The sequence below is a fragment of the Neovison vison genome, chromosome 11, assembly GCF_020171115.1.
Source record: "Neovison vison isolate M4711 chromosome 11, ASM_NN_V1, whole genome shotgun sequence".
NCBI lineage: Eukaryota > Metazoa > Chordata > Mammalia > Carnivora > Mustelidae > Neogale > Neogale vison.
In genome coordinates, this window is record NC_058101.1 from 209,738,405 (window position 1) to 209,763,626 (window position 25,222).

Sequence of the window (25,222 nt, forward strand, 5' to 3'; positions counted from 1 at the left end):
AGAGGATGCCTTCCGAAACTCTCCGTTTCAGCTCAGGGCCTGAGGGGAGCATCAACCACATCTCCTGCTAATTCTGCCTTCTGATTTGAATGAACGTAGACCATGTGACAGCCTGATCTGAAGCTAAGACAGACCAATCTGATTTTCCCTTCTATGATATTCCAGCCCTCTACTGAGTTCCATTTTAAAACAGTCAAAGTCATGAGCCAATTCTAGGCTATCCACAAATACACAATATTCACACAATTTCACTTAGAATATTTAACAAGAAATGTCAACATTATGTAAAAATGTTGTATGGGGAAAACAACTATAGGTAGAATTTGAACTCAGTGTACTCAGCAGTCTCTTTTAAGTGTAAGATTCTATGATTTTATGATAATATCGCGCTAAAACCTCTGTGAGTTCTTTTAACCTTGATGCAGCTCCAGTTTTGTTCTATACACTCTGTGGAAAGTGTGTTTCTGTATCCACCGTGGAAGGCTTTGTAACCGCCTTCATGCTCTTCAAGCTGTGAGTCACTCATCGAATACTCGCGCCAGCAAACAGAAACGAAGCAACCTCACAGTTGATGGTGATGTCCTTTCCACTGTCAAAGTGTATCCAAAAATGTTGTCTGCTAGGTGATTTCCACCTACTTGACAATAATTTCACAACCATTTCCTACCAGCCAGCAAGGTTCTTGGGCTTGAGATTACACAGAGGGTAAGATACAACCACAGACAGGACGAGTGAAAAAGAGAGTCGGGGCAGACTACGGAAAGGCCCAAGGTCAGGAGCGCTTTGTGGGCTGTGGGGCAGGGAGGGACACAGTGCCATTAGTGCACATGGGAAGGAAAGCCTGACGCAGTCAACGTTTAGGGCTCAACAGTGTCCATTCATTAGCCAGGTAAAGATGATGGAAAGGCAGTCTAGTTGCTGAAATGAGAAATTCTATTTACGTTTCGGTCTCTGTTCAAGTTTGAAGAATATGGAGTTATATGGCCAAATGGTCCATTTACTACAAGGGTATCCCCTTTCGCCCTTCTCAGCTTCTGAGCCATGCACGCCGTACTTGACTCCGTGCGCCTGCCACGATTTGGATGGGTTTAGTTATCCACGACTCGCAGGTCCACGAAGTATAAACAAGAGCAAAGGATAAGAAAATCTATCAACAGCAAAATATAACATGTAATTGGAATGAGGGAAGCCCTACATATTTCAGAACAAAATATCGACTCATTAAGACAATGTGATCATATAGGAAGCCCCATGCCATGGCCCCAAGGTTCCGTGTTTTTGGTGTTTTTCTTCACCTCTTTCTATTTTGTTTCATTTGGCTTCAGTTTAAACACAGATCATGGAACTTTTTTTTCTTTCTTTCTTTTTTTTTTTTTTTAATGGACAATTCTGTGGCCAGTATAATCACACTAGGACGTCAGTTCTTGAGAAGTGCCGGTCGGAAGTGCTTTCACTGACGTGTAGACAGGAGTCGCTGGGAGAGAGGAGCCTGAGCTGGCCTTGTTTAATGTCAGTCCGTCCTACTAATGAGCCTCGTAATCGGCCACTAAGCTGACCCCGGTGCCACCGACTGACAGCAGGCTGAGGAGGGAGGCACAATGCTAAGAAAACGGCAGTTCCATATGATTTGTAATTCAGAAGAGAGAGAAGTTTAGAGACACAGCCTGAAGAAACGACCAGATTTCCTTCTGCTTCGAATGTGGAGTAGCGGTTCCTCTTCTCCCGTGCGTCTGGCCATCTGCCTCTTCCCCACCTGCACACTAGGTACGACTCTGCAGGGGGGATTCACCAATTCTGAAAACAGATTCTGAATCATCGGTAGAATCAAGAATTCAGTGCCAGACCGGCTACTGCCCAGCTCTGTGGTCGGGTGTGTCTCTGTACCCCACATGCTATGAACATAAAAGAGGTCATTCAAATTGGTCTATAAAGACAAACGGAACGATGGACAAGGAAGTCCACGAAACCCCAACACTGCTGAGATTCCATTTGTTCTGTCGAAGAATGAGCCAGGTCAGAGGAATCTGGATGTTTCCCCTTGTTTACCAGCCGGCGGCTTCTTACCACGAGCTCGGACCATCACTGCCTCAGAAGTGCATGCTGCTCTCTCTAGAATGAGAGCTACGTTGCTGTTTTCATGTATAAACTGTTACTGTAGATATAGATTTTGGTTAGATGCCCTAATATCAAAAAGATAATTGCTTTTCATAATCTTTCTCTGAAGTTGGATTAGGAGGGATAAAAATCTGCCAAACAAATTTAACTAAAACAGACTGGGAGCAAAGTTGACTCAAGCCGCCCAGTTGACGTCAGAGCATGCAAGGCAGATACAGGAGTGCCTTGATGTCAGAGGGGCTGGCTTTGCTTTCTGGTGTCCCCCTGGGTCAATGTTCCCTACAAACTGGGCTGGAAGTAGGACTCCACGGCTGGGAAGTGGCCACACTCCCCAGGAACCCAGGTTGCTGTCTGACATCTCAGGGGCCAGCACATGGGGACCATGCAGGTCAGTAAGGGAGGTTCTACACACTACCCTGCAGCCTGCAGCAGGAAACACCCCCACCAAACAGGTATTTCAAGTCCATCTAAATTCTACATTTTAGCAGCTCTTGTCCAAGATTTCTGAGAGGACAGAGGTGGTTTCCTGAGCTTGTTCCTGGCAGAGTGGATCTTCTGAACACACACTGGTGAATGAACTGGGTCCCTTCCGTTTGGGCAAGGATTCTATCCTGGATCTCTGGAATGTGGATGCAGAGCTCTATGTTGGAGCAGGAGCCATCTCCAGACAGAGGCTGTGAGCACTGCTTAGCTTCTCACCATGTGTCATGCTCCATTTCTCATCCTGTAACCTCCTGAAAATAACCTCCCAGAAATAAACGGGGCTTCTCTGACTGACAGACCCTGGGCCTCGGGTGTCAGAGGGCAGATTGACCTTAATATCACGACACAGGCAGAAGCTGAACACTTCCAACTCTGGAGTCCTTTCAAGTGATGTATGTTAGATCTTCCACAATTACACACGCTCGTGGGATTGTAGAAATGGATTCTGGGATTTGGAAATTTAACAAAGTTCTGTGTTTTCTTTTATTCCCTAGAAACCCACTCTACCAAGCAGAAATGTTGGACACCAGGGGCGCCTGGATGGCTCAGGTGGTTAAAGGTCCGACTCCCGATTTTGGTTCCAATCGTGATCCCAGGGTTGTGAGATTGAGCCCCAGGTCAGGCTCTGCGCTGGGCATGGAGTCTGTTTGGAAATCTCTCTCTCCCTCTCCTTCTGGCCCTCCACCCCGACCCCACTCTTTCTGCTTTTCTCTCTCTATAAAAACAGAAAAGGTAAAAGAAATGTTGGACACGATATCTTCCATGGTACAGGCGTGCCCTGTAGGTGTGCCATGCACAGACTTGGAGCCCTGCATTCTTTGGCATGGAATCATGCATTAGCAGGAACTAAGCTGGATCACTCTCCTCTAATGGGGTCACAACACACACACACACACAGCCCACTGCCTCCCATACCTAGAGCTCACTACTGTAAGGTCACCTTTTCTCTGTGTCGGCTTGTATCTGCACTAATGCTAATATTGACCTGGGGATTAAAACAGAATACAGGTATACATTTTTTGAAAATCTACAAAACAAATATTCAACCTTTGCACAAATCACAGCTTTGTGATTACTGGTACTCATTGCTGAAAATAAAACAATCATTATAAATGGCCAGGACCTAATCTAGTTCTATACAAATTAGACACGCAATTTGTTTCATTCTGTCCATTCCACGTACTAACACTGGCTTTGGGCTAAGGGCAAGGTTATTTGACAGTGGATTCCAAAGCCTGTTTATAAGCTCTTCTTGAGTATTAGCAGTCACGAAATGTCAGGTGACTCTGATTCACTTAAATGCAGGGAAAACCAGCTGGCATTAAACATCACTGGATGGATGCATTTAAATCTTCAGATCTGTACATATTAAAGGAACACATCTGAATACTGGCAGATGAAATTCTTATCTTCTGCAAGTGTGACTTCTAGGGACAGTGCTCAGCAACTTTGCCTGAGTAAGAGAATATGTGGCACCTGGGACAGCACACATGTATTTTCGTTGGTGACCCAGTATGGCACTTGCATGGGCCAAAGAGCACTTTGTGCATTAGTACATCAAAGGAGGGTCCGCCACACATCACAAAAAAATGTGCATCAAATCTTTGTTGACACGTCTTAGTCAAGGGCAATTATTTTAAGCCATACTTAATGTAAATAAAATTTCAGGATTTGGGTAGGCTCTGGGGCTTTCAGAAATTCCTCATCCATCCCTTTTTGTGTATTCCCCAAACAATCACTCCATCACTTCCCACTATGCCTTAAATTTCCTTCCCAAACTTGTCTGCCTATAATACATCTATACATTCCTCCTAACTTAGCCCAAATCTGCCCTCTGCTTCTAAACCCTAAATGAATTACTGCCCATTTATGTGCACCTCAAAGATATCCCTTATTTTAAATCTTTGACAAAGCAGGAAAAAATATACAGTGGAAAAAAGTCTATTCAATAAATGGTGCTGGGAAAACTGGGCAGCTATAGGTAGAAGAAGGAAACTCAATCATTCTCTTACACCATTCACAAAGATAGACTCAAAGTGGATAAAAGACCTCAACGTGAGGCAGGAATCCATCAGAATCCTAGAGAAGAATATAGGCAGTAACCTCTTCGATATCAGCCACAGCAACTTCTTCCAAGATATGTCTCCAAAGGCAAAGGAAACAAAAGCAAAAATGAATTTTGGGGACTTCATCAAGATCAAAAGCTTCTGCACAGCAAAGGAACAGAAACAGTCAACAAAACAAAGAGGCAACCCACGGAATGGGAGAAGACATTCGCAAATGACAGTACAGACAAAAGGCTGATATCCAGTATCTATAAAGAACTCCTCAAACTCAACACACACGAAACAGATAATCATGTTGAAAAAATGGGCAGAAGATATGGACAGACACTTCTCCAATGAAGACATACAAATGGTATCAGACACATGAAAAAATGTTCATCATCACTAGCCATCAGAGAGATTAAAATCAATTTTAGTATATGTGCTGCCGAAGCGAGCACCAGAGAGATTAAAATCAAAACCACATTGAGAGACTATCTTAAACCAGTTAGAATGGCCAAAATCAGCAAGACAGGAAACAACATGTGTTGGAGAGGATGTGGAGAAAGGGGAACCCTCTTACACTGTTTGTGGGAATGCAAGTTGGTGCAGCCACTTCGGAGAACAGTGTGGAGATTCCTCAAGAAATTAAAAATAGAGCTTCCCTATGACCCTGCAATTGCACTCCTGGGTATTTACCCCAAAGATACAGATGTCGTGAAAAGAAGGGCCATCTGTACCCCAATGTTCATAGCAACAATGGCCACGGTCGCCAAACTATGGAAAGAACCAAGATGCCCTTCAATGGACGAATGGATAAGGAAGATGTGGTCCATATACACTATGGAGTATTATGCCTCCATCAGAAAGGACGAATACCCAACTTTTGTAGCAACATGGACGGGACTGGAAGAGATTCTGCTGAGTGAAATAAGTCAAGCAGAGAGAGTCAATTATCATATAGTTTCACTTATTTGTGGAGCATAAGGAATAACATGGAGGACATGGGGAGACGGAGAGCAGAAAAGAATTGGGGGAAATCAGAGGGGTAGAGGAACCATGAGAGACTATGGACTCTGAGAAACAATCTGAGGGTTTTGGAGGGGCGGGGGGGGAAGCTGGGGGAGCCTGGTGGTGGGTATTAAGGAGGGCACGGATTGCATGGAGCACTGGGTGTGGTACATAAACAATGAATTCTGGTACACTGAAAAGAAATTTAAAAGATTTTTTTTTTAAACTCCCTTATTTTAGGTTTCCCTGAAATAGAAGAGTCTATTTCTATTACCATGCATTTATAATAACCATACTTCTGGATTTTTCGCTGTTTCGTGGTGTTGTGAATTCAGCAAGCAAAAACATGATTTTTTTTTTCTCGCCCATTTAGCGCCACTGTTAGATCATGAGTTCTGAGAGCAGGTCTTGCTCCACACACCAGCATCCCCTAGAGGCCGAGTCTGTGGGAACAGTCTCCCTGACTGTGCTCTCATGTGAGGGCAGACCCTCATCGCCCTGTGACCACAAGAACTGCTTCCCATGACATGGTCTGTGCCGGTAGACCAAGCGTCCCGTGGCATCTAGGTCACCTCCTGCACTGCTCTGCGTCTCCGTTCCTTGGATGAATCAACTCCCCTCTGCGCGTGGAGACTCTTCCTGTCCCTCAGTGTGGCTTCCTCCATGGCACTGCCTCTACCAGCCCCTCCCGTTCCTGCCCTAACGTTCTCTCTGCGGCCACTCATTCATCTCAGATTTTATCGAAGGCATTTGGTATTTATCTTATTTATTCCTGTGATTATAAATTCCTGAAAAAAGAAGACTTGCATCCTATTAACCTTTACATCCTATGGCATATTTCCTGAGGAATTAAGTGAGTATAGTTAAATATTCAGAAATACAGACAGAAGTGCTTGTGGCTACGGAGGGTATCGGGACATCTCTCCCCCAGCCACAGATGGCGCATACGTAACACGTGAAGATGAGCACAGGCGGTTTCCAACACTTCCCCTTCCCTGGTGTCCTGCGGCCTATGCTTTACATGGGAGATAGTATAGCTAAGATCATGAACGGGGGCATGAACTTTCTGCTCTGACACCATCTTTGTGCTATAATGGAACTAAGCATTCCCATAATCAGCTGTAAAAATATTTTACATGGATCTATCACAAAATACCAGGCATTTGAAGAATACGTTCCCATTTTGTTCTCTAAGAACTGAAAAAAAATGCGGTCTAACAATATTATTTTGAATCATGTCATCTAGTCATTTTACCCATATGAATGTCACCATGACATTATATGTACAAAGAACTCATCTGCTCACAGGTCACTCTAATATAGCAAGGCAAATGTATTTCAAATACTAGCAAAACAATCTAATACAAAACACAGATCACGCTCTTCTGTGTGAGAGACCTCTCCATCTATCACTGACATCTCACGTGCTGCACATTAAAACAGTGGCAAAGTGGGGGAGATGATGCCTTATGATGTGTGAAATAATCTAAATGATGTAGATGTTATCAGAAGATTAATGTCAGTCTCCACCGCAGGAGACCTGTATTACAAACGCACCGCCTCATCTAGTCTGTGTGCTCTCTGCTGGGTTCAGTGCAAACTACCACAGGGAAGATAAACGGAAGAAAATAATTAAGGGAGCAAGGGGATCATCAGGCTTCCCTGACGGATTCTGAGGTATGTGATGAGTAGACATGGGGTCAGTACTCTCGCTGCTGAATTCCCCAGCCCAGGGAGATGAGTAGCATCTCGCAACACAGATGGTGAATTAGAACAAGTCCTTGGCAATTGGTGGAGCCTGGGGAGACCCCAGTAGTAATATAACAATGGTAATTAAGTATGGGCTAAACTTTATAAAAAAAAATACTCTGGTGCACAGGGGCCTCCCTTCGCCTGGAGTCTAGTCGCCATGATGTCTGCACACAGAGTCGTCCAGCCCCCCTCACAGGATCCTGTCTCCAGGGTTCTGGCAGAGAATTCAGACCAGCAGGCTCCAGCACAGCATGGTTCAGGCCTGGGGTGTTTGGCAAAGAAGATCACCCTTCATCTCCTGAAACACAGCTTTCGTGCCGGTGGAGTCTCAGGCCTCACACTGTGGAAGTGCTGCCCATCCATGTGCTTAGCCATTTCTGCTGCACAGATCATCAGGGCAGTCTGGCACAGGCTTCCCCACTGGAAATCCCTGGAAATAACCACAGGGCTACAACTGGAAATATGGTCCATGGTCCATAGGAAGTAGAAGCAACATCTCATTTCTAGTAACCATGAAAATCAATGAGCTACCTCACCCCCAGATTGGAAAAATGCTCTCATCAAAGTATTCTGCACTATAACAACAAGCACCAGCCACAGGGACTCTGGTAAGCTCAGAGGCTGCAGGATCCCATGTAAAAACCTACCAGGCCAGCAATGCCCCAACTCTTCTTTGTATTCTGGGGCAGAACTAACACATCGACAAATAATTAAAGGGAAGGTATTTCTTATATTGGGTCTTAAACAAATTACGGATCTAGACATAACTAATGACATTAGCAAGCCTGGTCCCTGCTTTTGGTAGATGCATTTAATTAATTTTATTATTGTTTCTTTCCTTTTTTTTTTCTTCTCCTGTCCCTGCCAACTGAGGCCTGATTAAAACTTAAGAGATCTCAGTTCAGGTCCTTATGGCTGGTGTGAATCAGGGCTGATGTGTGTGTGTGTGTGTGTGTGTGTGTGTGTGTGTGTATACAGAGAGAGAGAGAGAGAGAGAAAGAAAGAAAGAAAATGACCAAAATTTTACTCCATCTTCATTCAATAGCATCTAAAATAGTTGAAAATAGCTATTATTTGCTTCCTAACTTTTCTCTCTGCCACACTGATGATCAGGAGTCTTTCAAACATTTGTCAACTCTTATGGTTACCAGACCCTTTACCTCGGGACCATGCCAATTGCTCGTCCACACTTAAATTATTTCACTGAAGTGAAACTATCATTCTGGATGTAGGCTTCCTAGACACACAGAGAATGGGGTGGAACCTGTTCATGAGGCCTGGTCATCAGCCTCTGGCACACCTGGGTGCCTATGCACCTTCTGTTATCCAAAACACCAAGTCCTTCCCTGTGTGCCAAGATTTCCTAATTTTCTTGCCATCACATACATGAGAAGGTATCTATTTTTCACTTTGACTGAAATTTTCCATTAATTCCATCATTTCTGTATGTGAATTATCTATCATTCAAATTGAAAAGATCCTGAATATGCTGTTAATTATGTATTTTCACTCTCACAGCTAAGATTATTATGTCCCTAGATCTGACCCAAGATATGAACAAAAGTCTTAGAATGGTCCAGAATGAGGGAGAAAACCAGACTACCAGAAACTTTCCAATGACTTCAACCCAGTGATCAACACCATCGTGGCACGCCCCACCAGCAATTGTGAAAAGACAACGCGCAGCCCATGTTATACTTTCTCAACTGTAAGAACCATCATAGAAAATCTTGATCTACACCTTGCTGAGAACTTAGAAGCACCATTTCTAAAGAGTATTTCTATCTAAGAGCAATGTTAGACCGGGATGGACCCAGGCTTGAACGTTATTTTGTGAAACTGCAGTAGCTCTTCATAAACACATCACCAAAGACCTTACGAACAACAGAGTCCATGATCAGCTGGGCGTGTCATCCAGTTAACAGAGCCACAGCTTCTGCCAGCTTGCTTCCTTCCCTTTCCCGTGAACACCACAGGAGACATTCCTCTAACTGCAGAACTTCCTTTTACTAACGTCCCACAGGGGCACCGCCAGTGACTCAGCCACCACCCTGCATCCTCACAGCCGCTCCCCTGAAGCTCTCACGTGCTTTCGGACAGACTGCTTTCTCTGCTCGCATCCTGATTTCTAGTACAAGCGCATGCTCTAACCTTTGCGCACCAGAACAATTTCTGACATGGAAGACAGAAGGAAGAGTTCGCTGAACTTTCTACATTACGTAGACCATCCGCTATTTTGATAGCAATCACAATGAGTGAATTTGGTTCTTATTTCAAACATAACTTGCTCATGGTCCTTCTATTTTCATGGTCCTGGATCTTTTCATATTTCCCTGCTCGTGGTGGACCATCTTTCCCATCCGTGACCTTCGCCTTGCTGCATTTGCTCACTGCCGCTGGGGCGTGGCGTGGCCAGCACACTGAGTTCCTCGGAGGATGTCTTGCGTAACCACCTTTGCTTCTTTGGGCAGTTTCCTATTTTCTTCTCATTGGAGCAATTTGTTTCTCAAAGTCAGAGTTTTGAGGGGTTGTTTCATTTAGAGGATGTCTCTTTTTTAAAGTTGAAGCCAGGGGATTATATCAATTATTTTCTGGATGTTTTGGAAAATATTCTTATTGGTTGTCTTCATTGTCATTATAAGTCATTTTCCCTGTCCAATTTACCCTCATAGGGTCCAGAGGAACCTGAAAGTCACGTAAAGTCATTCTGCTTGGTAAAAAGCCAGATCCATCACCGTAGGAAGGGACAGAGGAATAATTGAAATGACAAGAAATGGGAGAAAATACTGGAAAGACTGGTAAGCAAGAGGTCTGGGAGCAGCAGAGAATGGACAAGGTTAGCCGTGTGTAACAACTAATGCAGAAAACCCCCTTTGATGGTGTGTGCTTTGGGGTGAGGTCTCGTCTAGTCCCTGGGCTTGTTTAACTTCTAGTTGACCAGACAATTCTACCTTACTGGTCAGAATTAGCCCATAGCCCATGGCCTCTTTTATTTTTTCTTGATTTTGAGGAATATAATTATTGGCAAAATAATGTATCATATTTGCTGAAATATACTATATTCCCTAATGTTCAGAAGTCTGTGTTCTATGGTCGAACTGCCTAGGTTTAAATTCCATTTGTGATACTATTGATTTTATAATGTTGGACAAACTCCTCATTGTTCTAAGTTATTTCTTATCTATAAATAGGAGTGATAAGCACTCCCCAAAACTTCAGTTGAAGATTCAATAAAACTGAAAAATGCATTGTACATTTTTCATCATCATTAAACAATAGCCTTCAAACTATTACATCCAAGTGAGGCATCTAGGTAATTTTTAGACTATGGTGGTATCCACTAGCTAGTTTATCTCGTTCCCGTGCCAGACGAAGGATTGGCGCCGGGGCTCCCTTGGTCCGTCCGACCGGCGCAGACTTTATGTCTGTTGTCCTATCTGTGTACCTCAGCTGCGTTTCTGTGGGTCCCAGGACGTACGTTCTTCCTGAGTCAGGCTACGTTATCTACACACCGACAGTCCACGGCTGGGAAGAGACGCTGCACGGCCGCGTTCCACGCACAGGCCCCTCTCCTTCCGTTGTGCTTCGCAGATACTGCGTGACTGCAGAAGGAAGGTCCGTGACGACCCCGCACCGCTACGCACTCAGGCGCCCGGTGAAGCGTCTGCCTCCAGCTCAGGTCGGGATCCCAGGGTCCTGGGGTGGAGCCCCGCGCCGGGCTCAGGCTCCTCGTTCTGCAGGGAGTCTGCTTCTCCCTCTGCTGCTCCCCCGGCTGGTGCCCTCCCTCCCTCCCTCTTTCTCAAATAAATAAAAGCTTTAAAAAAATAAAAAGAAAAGAAAAGAAATTGCTCACTTCATGTCTCCAAGTCTCATTTCAACAATTCCGACCATCGCTGGGTTCTGTGTGTTGGGCGGCTCCGGCCTGGGCTCTCGGCTCTCAGCACTGTCGCTGGTTTGCAGCACACGGAGCCACGCCCGCGTGACACGGGGCCTCCGCTGACATGGGCGCGTGCTGACCGCGCCTCTGACCAGCCACCCACCCGTCCCTCTCCTCCAGCCGCCCTGCTCCCTCGGGCACAGCAATATCCAAATCAGCCGAATAATAACTCTGCAGTGAGCTCCGAGAGTGCGAGAGAAAGAGTCACATGTCTCTCACTTGGAATCAAAACCTAGAAATGGGGCGCCTGCGTGGCTCAGTGGGTTAAGCCGCTGCCTTCGGCTCAGGTCATGATCTCAGGGTCCTGGGATCAAGTCCCACATCAGGCTTCTGCTTCAGGAAGCCTGCTTCTTCCTCTCTCTCTGCCTGCCTTTCTGCCTACTTGTGATCTCTGTCTATCAAATCAATAAATAAAATCTTTAAAAAAAAAAAAAAAAACCTAGAAATGATTACGCCTACTGAGGAAGGCGTGAGGAAAGCCTTGACGCGCCCAAAGCAAGGCCTGTTGCGCTGAACAGTTGGCCACATTGTGAATGCAAATGAAAACCCTTGAAGAAAATTAAAAATGCTACTCCAGTGAGCACACAAGTGATAATAATAATGTGAGCCAGCCTTATTGCTTATGTGGAAAAGGCTGAGCGATCTGGACAGAAGAATAAAGCAGCTACAATGTTCCCTTAAGCCAAAGCCTGATCCAGAGCAAGGCCCGAATCCTCAGTTCTGCGAAGGCCGAGGCAGGCGGGGACGCTGCAGAGGGAAAGTCGGCAGCCTGTGGAGCTTGGCTGCTGGCATTCAGGGAAGCAGCCGTCTCCGTGACATGAAGGACCAGGTGAGGCCGCAGGTGCCCACGGAGACGCTGCCGCAAGTCACCCCGGAGATCCAGCTCCGAGAGCTCAGGCTGGCGGCTGCGCGCAACAACGGACTGCGGGTGTAGACCGAGCAGCCTCTGTCGGGAGACGACGCCATCTGGGACTCGCACCGCCAGAGACAAGTCAGCGCCCGGCTTCAGAGCCGCGAAGGACAGGCCGCTCCCCCGTGAGGGGCTGGTGCAGCCGGTGACCCTAAGTGGAAGCCGGCGCGCACGTCCCGCTCTGAGAACCCTGGGGTCCTTCGGCATCGCGCTCGGTCGGCTCTGCCTGGGCCCCGCACACGGACCCACACGGCCCGATGACGGCGCGTCCGTCCCCAACGCGGTGCCCTGAGTACGGTCCACCCGCCGTCGGGGCCAAATGCTCGAGAACAAGGTTTCTTCCAAAGCACGGCTGCTCGCGGACGGGGCACCCGGTCGCCCCAGAGCTGTGACGGGGCCGGACCGCGAGAGTCACGGGTTTTCCCGGCGCTGATGCAGCGTCCGTCCTGCAGCCCGCGATCAAGGGGTCACTTCAACTCTCCATCCTCTCGCCGAAGGAATGCGTTTCGTCAGGTCCCGGCTGCCGCGGGCGGGGATTCCTCTCCCGATCGGGGCAGAGTAAACCTTCCAGAAACGACTCAGCGTCCTCGACGCCACTGAGGACACGTGCGATTCCTGGGACGAGATCGGAGCGTCAGCACAAAGAGGAGGTCGGAGGAAGGGCGTCCGGCGCGCACGGATGACCCGGAGGGTCCGGCCTCGGTGCAGGAGGAACCGCAGACGGGGCCGAAGGGGCCGGAGAACGGGCCTCCGCAGAGGGGCCTGCGGCCGGGGCTGCTCCGCTGCGCTCTCGGGCCGCGCTCGGACAGACGAGGAGCTGCTTCTCGCGCAGGAGACGGAACGTGGGCTCCGGGGACGGACGCGCTCCTGGGGAAGGTGCTGGGAAGACTGGTGAAGCGACGACCGAGGACTTAGAACATTCCCGAAACGTAGCTGACAAGCAGCGGCAGCGGTGGAAGGTCTGACTCCAGTCGGAATGAAGTCCTACAGGGGGTAAAGGCTATCAAACAGTATTTTATGCTACAGAAAAACTGTGAAAGGAAGAGTCCATCAATGCAGCAAACGTCAATGTTCTTGTTTTAAGAAATTGCCGCAGCCATCCCAATGTAAGCATCCACACCCTGATCAGCCAGCAGCCACCAACACTGAGGCAAGACCCTCCACGAGCAAAAAGATGACAAGTCATTGAAAGCTCAGGTGGTAGTTATTGTTTTTGAGCAGCTAAATTATTTATTTATTTATTTATTTGACAGACAGATCACAAGTAGGCAAAGAGGTAGGCAGAGGGGGTGGGGGGAATCAGGCTCCCCACCTAGCAGAGAGCCAGATGCGGGGCTCGATCCCAGAACCCTGAGATCATGACCTGAGCCGAAGGCAGAGGCTTTAACCCACTGAGCCACCCAGGTGCCCCAGATAAGTATTTTTAAATTAAGGTATATACTTTTTTTAGACAATGCTATTGTACATTAATAGACTATGGTACAGTATAAACACAACTTCTATATGCATGGGAAACCAAAACAATCATTAGATCACTTTATTTTGATATTTGCTTTATGGTGGTGGTCTGAAACCAAATCCACAATATCTCCAAGGCAGGCCTATATTATGAATTAAACTTTCAAGTCTCAGTGGTAATTGTGAAAGCATATCCACTGACTTTTAAATGTCTGTACACTAAGTTTATTACCCATTCTAAACTCACTGCTTCATAAAAAGACATGACGGTGTCATATCTAATACTGTTTAAGTAGTTTTTCTTTAAGATTCTCTGCCTCTTCTAATTTCAATATTCCTTATATTCTGATCCAGGTTCTAGAATGCTGATTTTTATATACTATTTTATATAGTATACATTTGCTCTTCATTTCCAGTTTAAATTCCTTCTGAACACTCCCTCTCCCAGAAGCTTCTAAGATATACTGCATCACACCAAAGCCACACTTTTGGGCACCCTGTCCCGGCCAACCATGCAGGACGTGCCCAACCTTACTATCTCAAAGTTTTTAGTCAGAAGATCCCACAGAAAAGGTGAAGGCTTGTTTGGGATCAGACTCCAGCAGGCCCCCTAACAGAACAGTTCCCGAAATTGGACGCGCCACCCAAACTCCCCAAGGCCACGATAACCCTCTTATTTAATGAGATTTTAGTCAGTAATACAGCCCTAATCAAATGTAAATTGCCATTGATTTCCATCATCACAGTCATAGCAGGAATGCAAATTGTTTAGATTACCTGCTTCCCCTCTACGGTGTTGATGTCACAGACGAGAACCGAGAAGACCGACCCCAACGCAAGCTGCCTTGAAGAGGGTGGTATTCAATGAACAGACACCCCAGAAGAATGTTTAGGGAGACAGACAATCTCAGAAGCATTAGCAACTCTGAACACAAAGCATCTCACATAGTCCAAGGGGGTTCTGCAGTCCACGGAAAACCACACTGACCACACCAACGAGAATATACGTGCACACACACAGTAGAATGCTAGCAGCTTCCATGTAGGGGTCACAGTGATTTCAAGAAAGCAGGTACCATTTTTTGGATAACAGTGAGAAATTCCCTTTGCTGGTTTTCTCTGGAATTACTACTTTAGTTTCATTATCTCTGTGGGTTTTTTTTCTCCCCAATTTTCCTGAGTATTTCTTCAAATCACCTCAAGTAAAAAGAACAGATTTTTACTATTCAAAATTTACTGGTCCTTACGTTGGTCCTGACGTGATTTCCAGCCCACAGAGAGTCAGAAGCTTAAACTTTCCAGCTTCTATAGATTTTGAGTGACTACAAAATTACTGAGATCCCAGAAAGAAGTTGAAAGGGCGAAACGCAGTTAACATGTTTTACAAATTACTTGGAGACCTACAGGAGCATTATAAATCAGTATACTTGAAGCTGCCTATTCAACAATTTCCTTATGTTTATTCACAAAAGATTTTTCCAATGAATAAAATTTTCAACTCAATTTTTTAAAACAAGCATGCATAAAATTTTCATCTTGGGGGAAAGGAAGAACCAGTTACTGTACACACGTTCCATTTGAAATAATTCATTGTACTTAATGTTGACTGATCTTACTTTCACTTACTGACATATTTTTAAAAGTTTTAAAAGATAAAGTGCATCGTATTTCTGAATATCATGTTTGTGTGTCCTAAAATCCTGGCGACATTAAGGGCAGTGATGTCCTCAGCACTTTGTAAAATAGTGTTTAAGTCACTTAAGGCAATATGTGACCTTCAGATTAAAAAAAAAAAAATCCCTTTAGCTCCTTACAGAGGAAGTCCCGGGGTGTAGTGGAGTGTTAATACCAGAGGGAGGATTTAGTAGCTCAGTGGGAACATTTACAGTAAGAAGTGCCATGCTTTGCCCAACCGTGCTGAATTTTTAAGGCTTATGTGAATGAAAGACCGGGGCAGAGGATAGATGAATTTACCCAGACATCGCGTTTCCGTGCCACTCCAGAGTCCGTTGGCTAAGCACTCTCTGACATGAGACCCCACAAGGGTGTAGCCCGTGTTGCACGTAAATATGGCCGTGGCCCCGTAGACCGTCAGTGTGCCAATCTTATTACCGTTTGGGGGGAAGGAGAGGCTTCCACAGGAGATCACTGGAAGGAAAACAAAAAGTGAAAATTGTTTCAAGTCCACAGATTATTCTTTTGCTTAAAAATGACAAAATCAGGGCCGTGTGGGTGGTTCAGTCATTAAGGAGCTGCTTTCGGCTCCAGTCATGATCCCAGGGTCCTGGGATCGAGCCCCGCATTGGGCTCTGCCCAGCGGGAAGGCTGCTTCTCCCTCTCCCACTCCCCTTGCTTCTCTTCCCTCTCTCGCTGTGTCTCTCTCTGTCAAATAAATAAATAAGACTGAGCCTTTGGTAAAAATATTTATTAGGAACGGGGATATCTGCTTAGGGATGGTAGGTCAACCACATAGAAATCTTAATTTTCCTTCTTACAACCTTGAAATGAAAATGTGAGCATTTAGAGCGGATTCCAAAACCGTGCGGTGTATAGACATCATTTCACAAGGAGTCTGGTCAGACGCGTGGGTTGCCCACCTGCCCTCCTGTGTGCCCCAGCCGGGAGAACCGCCAGGCAGTTACTGGACATGACCTGGAGTGCAGGAATGAAGGAAGGAGAGTGGGCTTCCGCAGGCCAGCTAGAGCTGCACAAAACTGAGTTCGCTTGCTCCAATGGAAGGCCTAAGTTCACCGTTTCTTTCATTGCCTCGCATGATTCACTGGGATGGAGAGCTCCATAGAAATACGGACTGTGGGGATGCCTGGGTGGCTCAGTGGGTTAAAGCCTCTGCCTTCTGATAGGGTCATGATCCTGGGATCCTGGGATCGAGCCCCACATCAGGCTCTCTGCTCAGCGGGGAACCTGCTTCCTCCTCTCTCTGCCTGCTTCTCTGACTACTTGTGATCTCTGTCTGTCAAATAAATAAATAAAATCTTTAAAAAAATAGTGACTTTGTGGCCATGTGGTGTCTCTCTTTATTTATTTATTTATTTTTTTAAAAAATGATCTTATTTATATATTTGACAGAGATAGAGAGAGAGAAACCATTAGTGGGGGGAATGGTCAGAGGGAGAAACTGGGTCCCTGCCGAGCAAGGAGCCCAATGTGGGCATATGCTAAACTGACTGAGCCATCCAGGTGTCCCTGAACCTTCCTGAAAATTAAAAAATACAAAATCCAGGCCTCCAGGGGTTGTAGCTGGGGTCCCATTAGCCCCCGATGAACACCTGTTTTCCCAGCAGGATCACTAACAGGGTCTACTTTCAAGCACAGGGTGATCGGGGTTGGGGAGATACAGTCAATGGTCACCTTCATTGTTGATCCTTATGGCACCACCCCACTCCCTGCACTCGGAACCCTGAGACGTTTGAGCACAAAAGGTCAGTGGAATCTCAGGGACAGAAGAAACCACAAGGTCATCAAGGACAACGGTTCTTCAGGGGCTTACGTGTGTCCCACACACCAAGGTGTTGAAGGCCACTCTCAGAGGAGCACGGAGAGCCCCCAGGGCACTCAGTGAGTCACCGTGCACAAGGGGCTCAGAGCAAAGGTGGTGTGTGGCCAACAATTCCTGAGTCCCTGTGAACAGTACACAGATCAGAGAAGGTAAGACGGTGATTAAGAACAGATTCTGCCTTCAGGCTACTCAGGTTCAACGCCAGCTTTGCCAGGATCTCCTCCAACTTCTGGGCTCTCGTTAGCTCTTCTCCCCAGGGCTGACAGCAGCACCTGCTGCCCAGAACCGTGCACTGGATTCAGAGAGAGGACACCGGCAAACAGCAAAACAATGCCGTGCTGGGACCAGGGCTCGGTCAGGGTTAGCCAGGGCAGAGCAGACCTGGGACCCATCCTGTGAGCCGCATCGGGGGACCCTTTACTGGCAGTTCAAGTGAAGACGAGGTTGCGGGTGTGGCCGTCAGACCCGTCTCCTGCACTGGCCGAGCTTACTCTGAGGGTCATAACCGTCCTTCCACTTCACACACACAGACACAGGCTGGTGCTGTGTGTTCCTGGGGGATCGTTCACCGGGTTTTCTGGCCCTTCAGCTCCAGAAGAGGTCATGAGCAGAAGGTTGTTGATTTACTGGTTTCTGGGGTCCCTGAACTCTTACGGCGTTACGTCTCATGCATTTAGTAACGCTGTTAAAGTGTGTGCTGTACCGAATGTTAACGAATTCCTGTATAATTTATTTTTTTACATTTATTATGAACTTTTCATTAAGCCTTTCCCAAACATGCTATGAACTTCACCTCGAATTATGGTATTTAAAGAGCCACGTGGAGTCACTTAGTATAACCGGATGGTGTCTAGAAACTTCTGCAAGGGTCGGGAAAGTGTTGAGCAGCAAGGAGGTCTGAGCGCCTGCCCTCAGGGGTCTCCGCGCGCCTTCACGGACGCCTGCCAGCAAGGCTCGCGCTGCCCTGCTTCTGCCCCATTCTCCCCGCCTCTGTGAAAAATATCCCGGAACGCACATATTTTAGGTCTGTCCTCCACTAAGGTTCACTAGGCTGTAAAGAAGAACTAATGGAGCAAACTTGTAGCTTTTCAGCAGCTGGATAATGGGGCTTCAGATGGCGCAGTTTCCGCTGGCAGCAAACCCGATACATTAACGAGGACGGCAGCACTAATTTGGAAAAGCTACTGTAATTGAACTGGAGAACTCCCCAACACACTCACACACACACACACACACTCACTTTCTCTCTCTCTCTCTCTCTCACACACACACACACACACACACTGAGTTTATCAAACACCCAAGGTAATGCCTCATTTCCATGTTCTTTTCTTCCCTCCGGTTTTCAAAATGAATCGTTTGCCTTTTTCCTTTCCATTAAAGACATATTCACGCACACAGTCTAAAGCCCGTCCTCTGAGCTGTCAGAGTGCGAATCGCACACAGAGGGGGACCGGCTGGAGAGCCCCGCCTGCCCCCCACTCTGCCCCAATGTGCTGTCCATGAGGTGTTCCCTCACTTTCCCAGGAATGACAAGCCACCTGTCTCCCCTTCCCCCACCCAGGGAAGCCTCCTTCCCCTTGACTTCAGTTCCAAGAGTACCTTCACATCGAAATCCCCAACTCTGAAAAAAAAAAACCTATTGTGACGCAAGGTTTTTCATGCCTGCAAGGCCAGCAGTTCTATCAGAACTACGGGTATTATTAGTGAGTGGGGCAAAAAGCATAAGGTCAAGAGAAGGGACTTCCAACTACGTTCTCTCTGGAAAAGGCCTACACACAGATGGACAGCAGACACAGGAGGTGGCGTGCATATGTATGGGGGGCTGCTTATCATGCAGAAAGGTCAAAGGAACATGATCCTTTGTAAGTGTGCGAAGGCAGGCTTGTAGACCACAGTCTGAGTTCACTGTATTAGGTCTGGAGAAAGGGAGCCAAGAAGTCTGGCTCTGAGTCAACAAGAAGACCTTGCTCGGAGTGAAAATATTCACACATGCCATCACCTGCTCCTGGGCTCAAGCATGCCCCGAGAGTTATTTAATGTCAATCAGACAAGTACTTGTGAGTCCATTATGGGAAAATTCAACTTCAGGTTGCTCTGAATGGTCAACGTCCGCTCCATGATGGAAGGGAGGGAGAACGTTCTTTCTGTGGTTTCCTAGGACAGACGGAGCAGGCTGGTGGACACATACTCCCTTGTGCTTGCTGTGTGCGTGAACCCACTGGTAATGGAGGGGACTATATGACCAATAATGAATTTATTTTAGAAACTTAATGATCACCCAGGTGCACCCCCAGTTACAAATGGGAGGTTATCAAAGACCCACCCGCCTATGTCCTCATTTGATCCGGGTCTAATTTAACTCTTTAAATTAGCACTTAGGAAGGAGCCACAGTCCAGAGTTCAGGCTGTGTTTTCTGAACATCTACAATATAATGAACTCCCAGTGTAAGGGTCTCTGTCTGTGAGTTACGTGTAAAATTAAAAATGCAAAGATGGTTTCTTCCTGTTTTACAGATTTCTGTGATAAATATTTTTCTTTCTTTTCTTGGATAATTTTTTAAATTTTTTTTACTTTTTTTTTTTAAAGATTTTATTTATTTATTTATTTGACAGAGAGAGATCACAAGTAGATGGAGAGGCAGGTGGTGGTGGTGGGGAGCAGGCTCCCTGCTGAGCAGAGACCCAATGCGGGACTCGATCCCAGGACCCTGAGATCATGACCTGAGCTGAAGGCAGCGGCTTAACCCACTGAGCCACCCAGGCGCCCTATTTTTTTTACTTTTTAAAGCAATAAGTCAAACAAAGAAATGCAACAAGAAGAAGTCAATAGCCCCCCACTTTGATGTAGTCCTTGTGCTAGGGAGATACACGACAGTCTGGAGAAGGAACTTTAATCTGGTGATCTTGTCTCTTTAGGGGTAACCACTGGAAGTTGGTTCTCCTGGAAGAGAGTGACTGCAAAGCTCAAAGTTTCAAGGTGGGACTAGGTCTCCTGTTCTTTTCACCTGGATTTGGTCTCAGGTAGCCTGGAGTTACGATAACACGACCCCTTCAAAAAGTGGTGACTAAGCACTGCTTTTGTACTCATTACGGATATTCTTAGAAGGTAGTCAAGGATCGCTCCTTCATCTGGAGCTAATTGGGCAAGCAAAAGAGGACATCTCCAAGTCCTTAAGCAAGGGGATAACTGAAGCAGTTAGGTCCAGGTGATCTTGTGGACAGCAATATTCTAAGATGGACCACAGACCAACAACATCACACATAAATACAAAGTTAGCTCCTTAGTTACAGCAGAGATTGGAAAAACGACACCCTTGAAAATTCTCTTGGTCTAGTTCCATTAGGATATAGAGAGTGACGTGGTATTTCTTTTGTGACCAAGCTACTATAGAATGGCAAATCGGCCTTACAAATGTGTCATTTTAAATTAATTTTAAGTCAGAACTTAAGTAGCATTTGAACTTCTTGGGGCTTATCAAGCACTTACTTAATTGCAAAGTATTCTACTACCAGGATTCATATCAGGTTTTCTGAGTGTATGTTGGCAAGGCAGGGAAATAGGAGATAAATGTAACTCACACGTATTTTAAATATAAAATAAAATTAAAAGGTATTGTGCCAAGAATGAACTAAAACATACCTTTACTTTTATTTTTTATAGAACCCAGAAAATATTACGTACATGTTAAGACTCTAAATTTTTTCCTTTATTTTTGATAATAGTCATTACTATTTATAGAAATATGGTACATGGTAAGGTGTAATTGTATCATTGTTATTTTAAATAAATGAACAATGATGCTTTCCATGTAAATTTGAATGAACTAATATAAACACATTAAAATAATTCTTGATTTGAACTTATGTTAAAAATTTTACAAAGGTCTTTGGGGTCTAATGGGAAGCACAGTTCAAAGATGGTACCCTGAGATTTCTGCCCCCGATGTAAAATCCTCTCCCCTTGATGTAGGCACAACGATGAGGAGGTTGTGAATGTCTTCTCTGAGCTAATCAACATGGGATTTTCTGTGGGGACTGGCCCAGTGGAGGATCCCTTAAAGAAACAGAGGCCTTCCTGGAGCCAGAGATTTGAATCACAGGAGGGCCTGGAGGGATGGGCAGTGCATGGGACAGAGCTACACATGGCCCCCTGGAGCTGAAGGCATTTCCCAGTCCAGAATCAGCAACAGTGTGAGGACTCAGCTGTAAATTGCATGGACATGAATTCCATCAACAAACAAGTGTGGCCCATCTTCCCCCAGTTCTGGCTCCAAATAAGAGCAGGCAACACCTTGATCTCAACCTTCAGCAGAAGACCCAGAAACTGTGACACAACAAATCTGTGTTGTTTTACATTGTGTTTGTAATGATTCCATGGCAACAGAGAATGAAGATAGGCCCCCAACAATGTTTAACATTATGAGGTGCTTAGGATGAAGACTCTTGAAAACCACTACTGTCTAAGAGGCTGGGGTATATATCCCATAGAGGTCTATAGAATGATGTCGTTGATGGAGTTTCTAGGGTTGTGTTCTCTGGAATCACTTCCAAAATATTTCAACCAAAGAGAGAATTGGGGAGGGGGAGGGGAAGACTACTGAGATTTCAGATCACACCCCAATTTGAACACAATGTTGGCACTGTGATATCTCACTGAAACATCAATGTTTTGGAAAAGAGAGGAACATCTTTGATCACCTCTTTGGGTAGGGTAAAACTTTAAAAAAAATCAGTAGAGATAGAAATTAATTTAAAATATCCATATCAAGTATTTTTGGTGGGAAGAAAACAAAAAACTTTCAGTTTGGTCTCAAAAATAATGATAGGCTTGGTATCAGCTTTCCCTACCCACCGATAACATGAACAACACGATGCATACCCTTGGGCACACAAGTGGGTCCCTAACACCATTTTCCACCAAAAGGGCTCCTTGGAGAATGGCTGATTCCATGCTTAGGCAGGGAAAAATAATCAGGATGAGCATGAAACATCCTGTCTTTATGCAAGAACGGGACAACTTCAAAGACATCAGAAGGACAAGATGGAGTCAAGTAGAAGGGACTCACTCTGGACACACTGTGATGGTGTGATCTAGTAACCTTGATAAAAAATAAATCAAATAAGTAAATAAAATAAAAACACACACAAATAGCAAGCAATGACTTCATGGACTCTACTGACTCTGGACAAGGTCACATGATCATGATGACCCTCAAGAGAGACAAGTCACAAAGTACGGTACAACAACTCATGACAAGCAAGGCCAGTCAATGAACAGCTGACGATGTATGAAATCCATCCACGTGCTGAGTCAGCGGGAGATGTCCCCGCATACACGGATTTCTGAGTGCTGATCCTGGACCAGACTCAGTGTTAGAATCACCAGACTGAAGTCTATTAGAGTCAGGAGGACAGATTTCCTAGGATTTCAGAAGGATGGAGATGAAAATACAATTTGTGGATGGTAGAATCCCAGTGCTGCTTTCTACCTCCTTGCTGCTAAGGAGTTTGGTTCAACCATCAGGAAAGCCTGGTCTTGGAAACACGAGTCTCCTTCAGTGTCGGCTCTCCCAGAACGGAGATCTGAGCCGTTAATGTAAAGTGTAGGGCGTAGCAAGTACACAGCAGACACCATCCTACCCCGGTGCCCCAGACAGCTAGAGAGACCAGCCCAAACTACACTGACTGTTGCATTGGCAGAAGCCCTGCATGTGCTCCCCACTCCCAGGAAGTTCGCTGGTACCTATTTTTAACACTGATTCTGGCTTAAAACTGACAGAAAGGTTGTTGTCTAGAAAAGTCTGAGATAGGCCAAAGGTAGAGGCTCCCAAATCTTTCTCATCCACTCTCCTTGATGACCTTAAGGACTGAGTCTCTGAATCACAATGCTTTGAAGGGGGTAGGGGTGTGTATGTGGAAAGGAGGGACCCGCTAACTCAGATGGGGGGAAACCCAGAGGAAAGGCACTATGATCCCAGTAAGCAGATAATGAGTCAAACCAGGACCTTGTGAGAATGACAAGGGAACCATGAGTAATTTACGTGGAAAACAGGCTTCTGGCAGGGCTGTCTGGGCACCTGGGGTACTGTCCACCTTGACTCCGAGTGAGCTTCTGAAGGTCACTAACCCTCCCTGATTTACCTTCATGCTCTTGGTGAAGAGCTTAATATGTGTTTAATTGCCGTTGGTTCTATTAAAGGTGAATTAGAATGGCCATGTCAAAGACAGCAAAGCATTAATTCTTCTGTCCTTTTTGTTTTTATGCTGGTTTATTCTTGCAAAGCTGTGTGTTTTATACATCTGACACTGGTCTAACTATTTGGTTTTTGCATGGTAATTCCCTGTGAACAACTTGCTAACGACTCTGTGTTAAACATATCAGAATCAAATAGTGCTCTGAACAACACGAATATTGTCTTATTTCTCTGTGTATTCATTTTTATTATGAAACCCACTCAAAAGCTTAACGCTTATCTTGTACCTTTGAGAATAATAATCGTCCTTTTCAAGACAGTCATTATTTAAGCATACGATATCTTCAGCATAAATACTATTTCCCACGATCCTAATTAGGTTTGACTAGTCAGTGCATGGAATAAGAGCTATCTTTCTAAACATAGGCCTGGATTTGTTTTTGAGCTGATTTGAAATATCTGAATATTCTATTATTTTACATATATAAAGTGTGATCATTAATAAGAAAAAGATAACATTCAACATTTTATCCAGCAGTCCTATGTTTTAAGCATGTCACAAGAAAATCCATAGTCATCACTATAATGACAGGAAATACCATTTGGTTATATTATTAATCTACAGACTCGATCACTTACAGGGGTGGGTTAAAGGTGACTGCCAGGGACCTCAATCATTCAGAATGGCTGCGCCATCTGGGAAGGGCACCCGTCACTCACCTCGACATCTGGGCCTCTCTTCCCCGATGCTCCAAGTTCCGTTCGCTTGGCACTGCACCAGCCTCTGGCTCTCCAGGAAATACCCGGGGCTGCAGCTGAGGACTACCTGAGCTCCATACTCATTCAGGGATCCCGAAACCAGTCTCCAGGTGACGTGATCCGAGAGCTGAGCCTCAATGCTGGGACAAGTTACGGCTAGAAGAGAAACATAACACCACCATTTTTTTCTCAAATGATCAGATCCTGTTTGTTTGTTTTTTCTTTTCTTTTTTTTTTATTTTAATTTATTTATTTTCAGCATAACAGTATTCATTATTTTTTCACCACACCCAGTGCTCCATGCAATCGGTGCCCTCTATAATACCCACCACCTGGTACCCCGACCTCCCACCCCCGCCCCTTCAAAACCCTCACATTGTTTTTCAGAGTCCACAGATCCTGTTTATTTTTAATGTTAAGGCCCTTCTATATGAAACGGATCTTTCTGTGCAAAACAAAAGCCATTATCTACTATTTCAGGTACTTTTCTCTACCACCCACATGGTCACAGGAGGACGATCGTGCATATAAAATGCACTTGACAGCCTCCACTGCAGGGCCACGGGTGACCTTGCAGTGACATTGTGATGTAAAGGGGAAAAATCACCCACACAACGTCGCATAGCTCATTTGGATGGAAAATCTTCATCAGGTAAACGAGCACATGCGTAGAAGAATCTTGCATATAATTTGTCTCCATTTCCTCTGAGGAACTTGGAATAGAATTGAGTAATTGAAAACCAGCTTGGACACAAGTTATCAGAAAAGCAGGTGTCCTCATTCCCTTCCTCCTTATGAAACACACCTATATTTTACATATATATACACCTATATTTTATACACCTATACACACCTATATTTTACATACATATTTTTACATATATACATACATACGTGTGTGTGTGTGTGTGTGTGTATTCTGTAAGTTATTGGATTTATATGCACACTGCATTAATACTGGGCAGACAAATGTTCAATATATCTCAGAGAAGACAATCTTTTCCTGCTTTTAGGAGAAAGTCTAGAATTACAGTAACT

The 25,222-nt window shown here is 45.4% G+C and overlaps 1 protein-coding gene across 1 annotated transcript in view; it reads right to left on the reverse strand.

Moving 5' to 3' along the window:
- CSMD1 (CUB and Sushi multiple domains 1) overlaps positions 1-25,222 on the reverse strand; it is a 732,674-nt gene that overhangs the window by 55,869 nt on the left and 651,583 nt on the right. Inside the window, exons 46-47 of the mRNA XM_044225749.1 lie at positions 24,146-24,340; positions 15,686-15,859 (exon numbers count right to left, since the gene is read on the reverse strand). Coding sequence (XP_044081684.1) covers positions 15,686-15,859; positions 24,146-24,340 — 369 coding nt within the window. The remainder of the gene's footprint in view (positions 1-15,685; positions 15,860-24,145; positions 24,341-25,222) is intronic.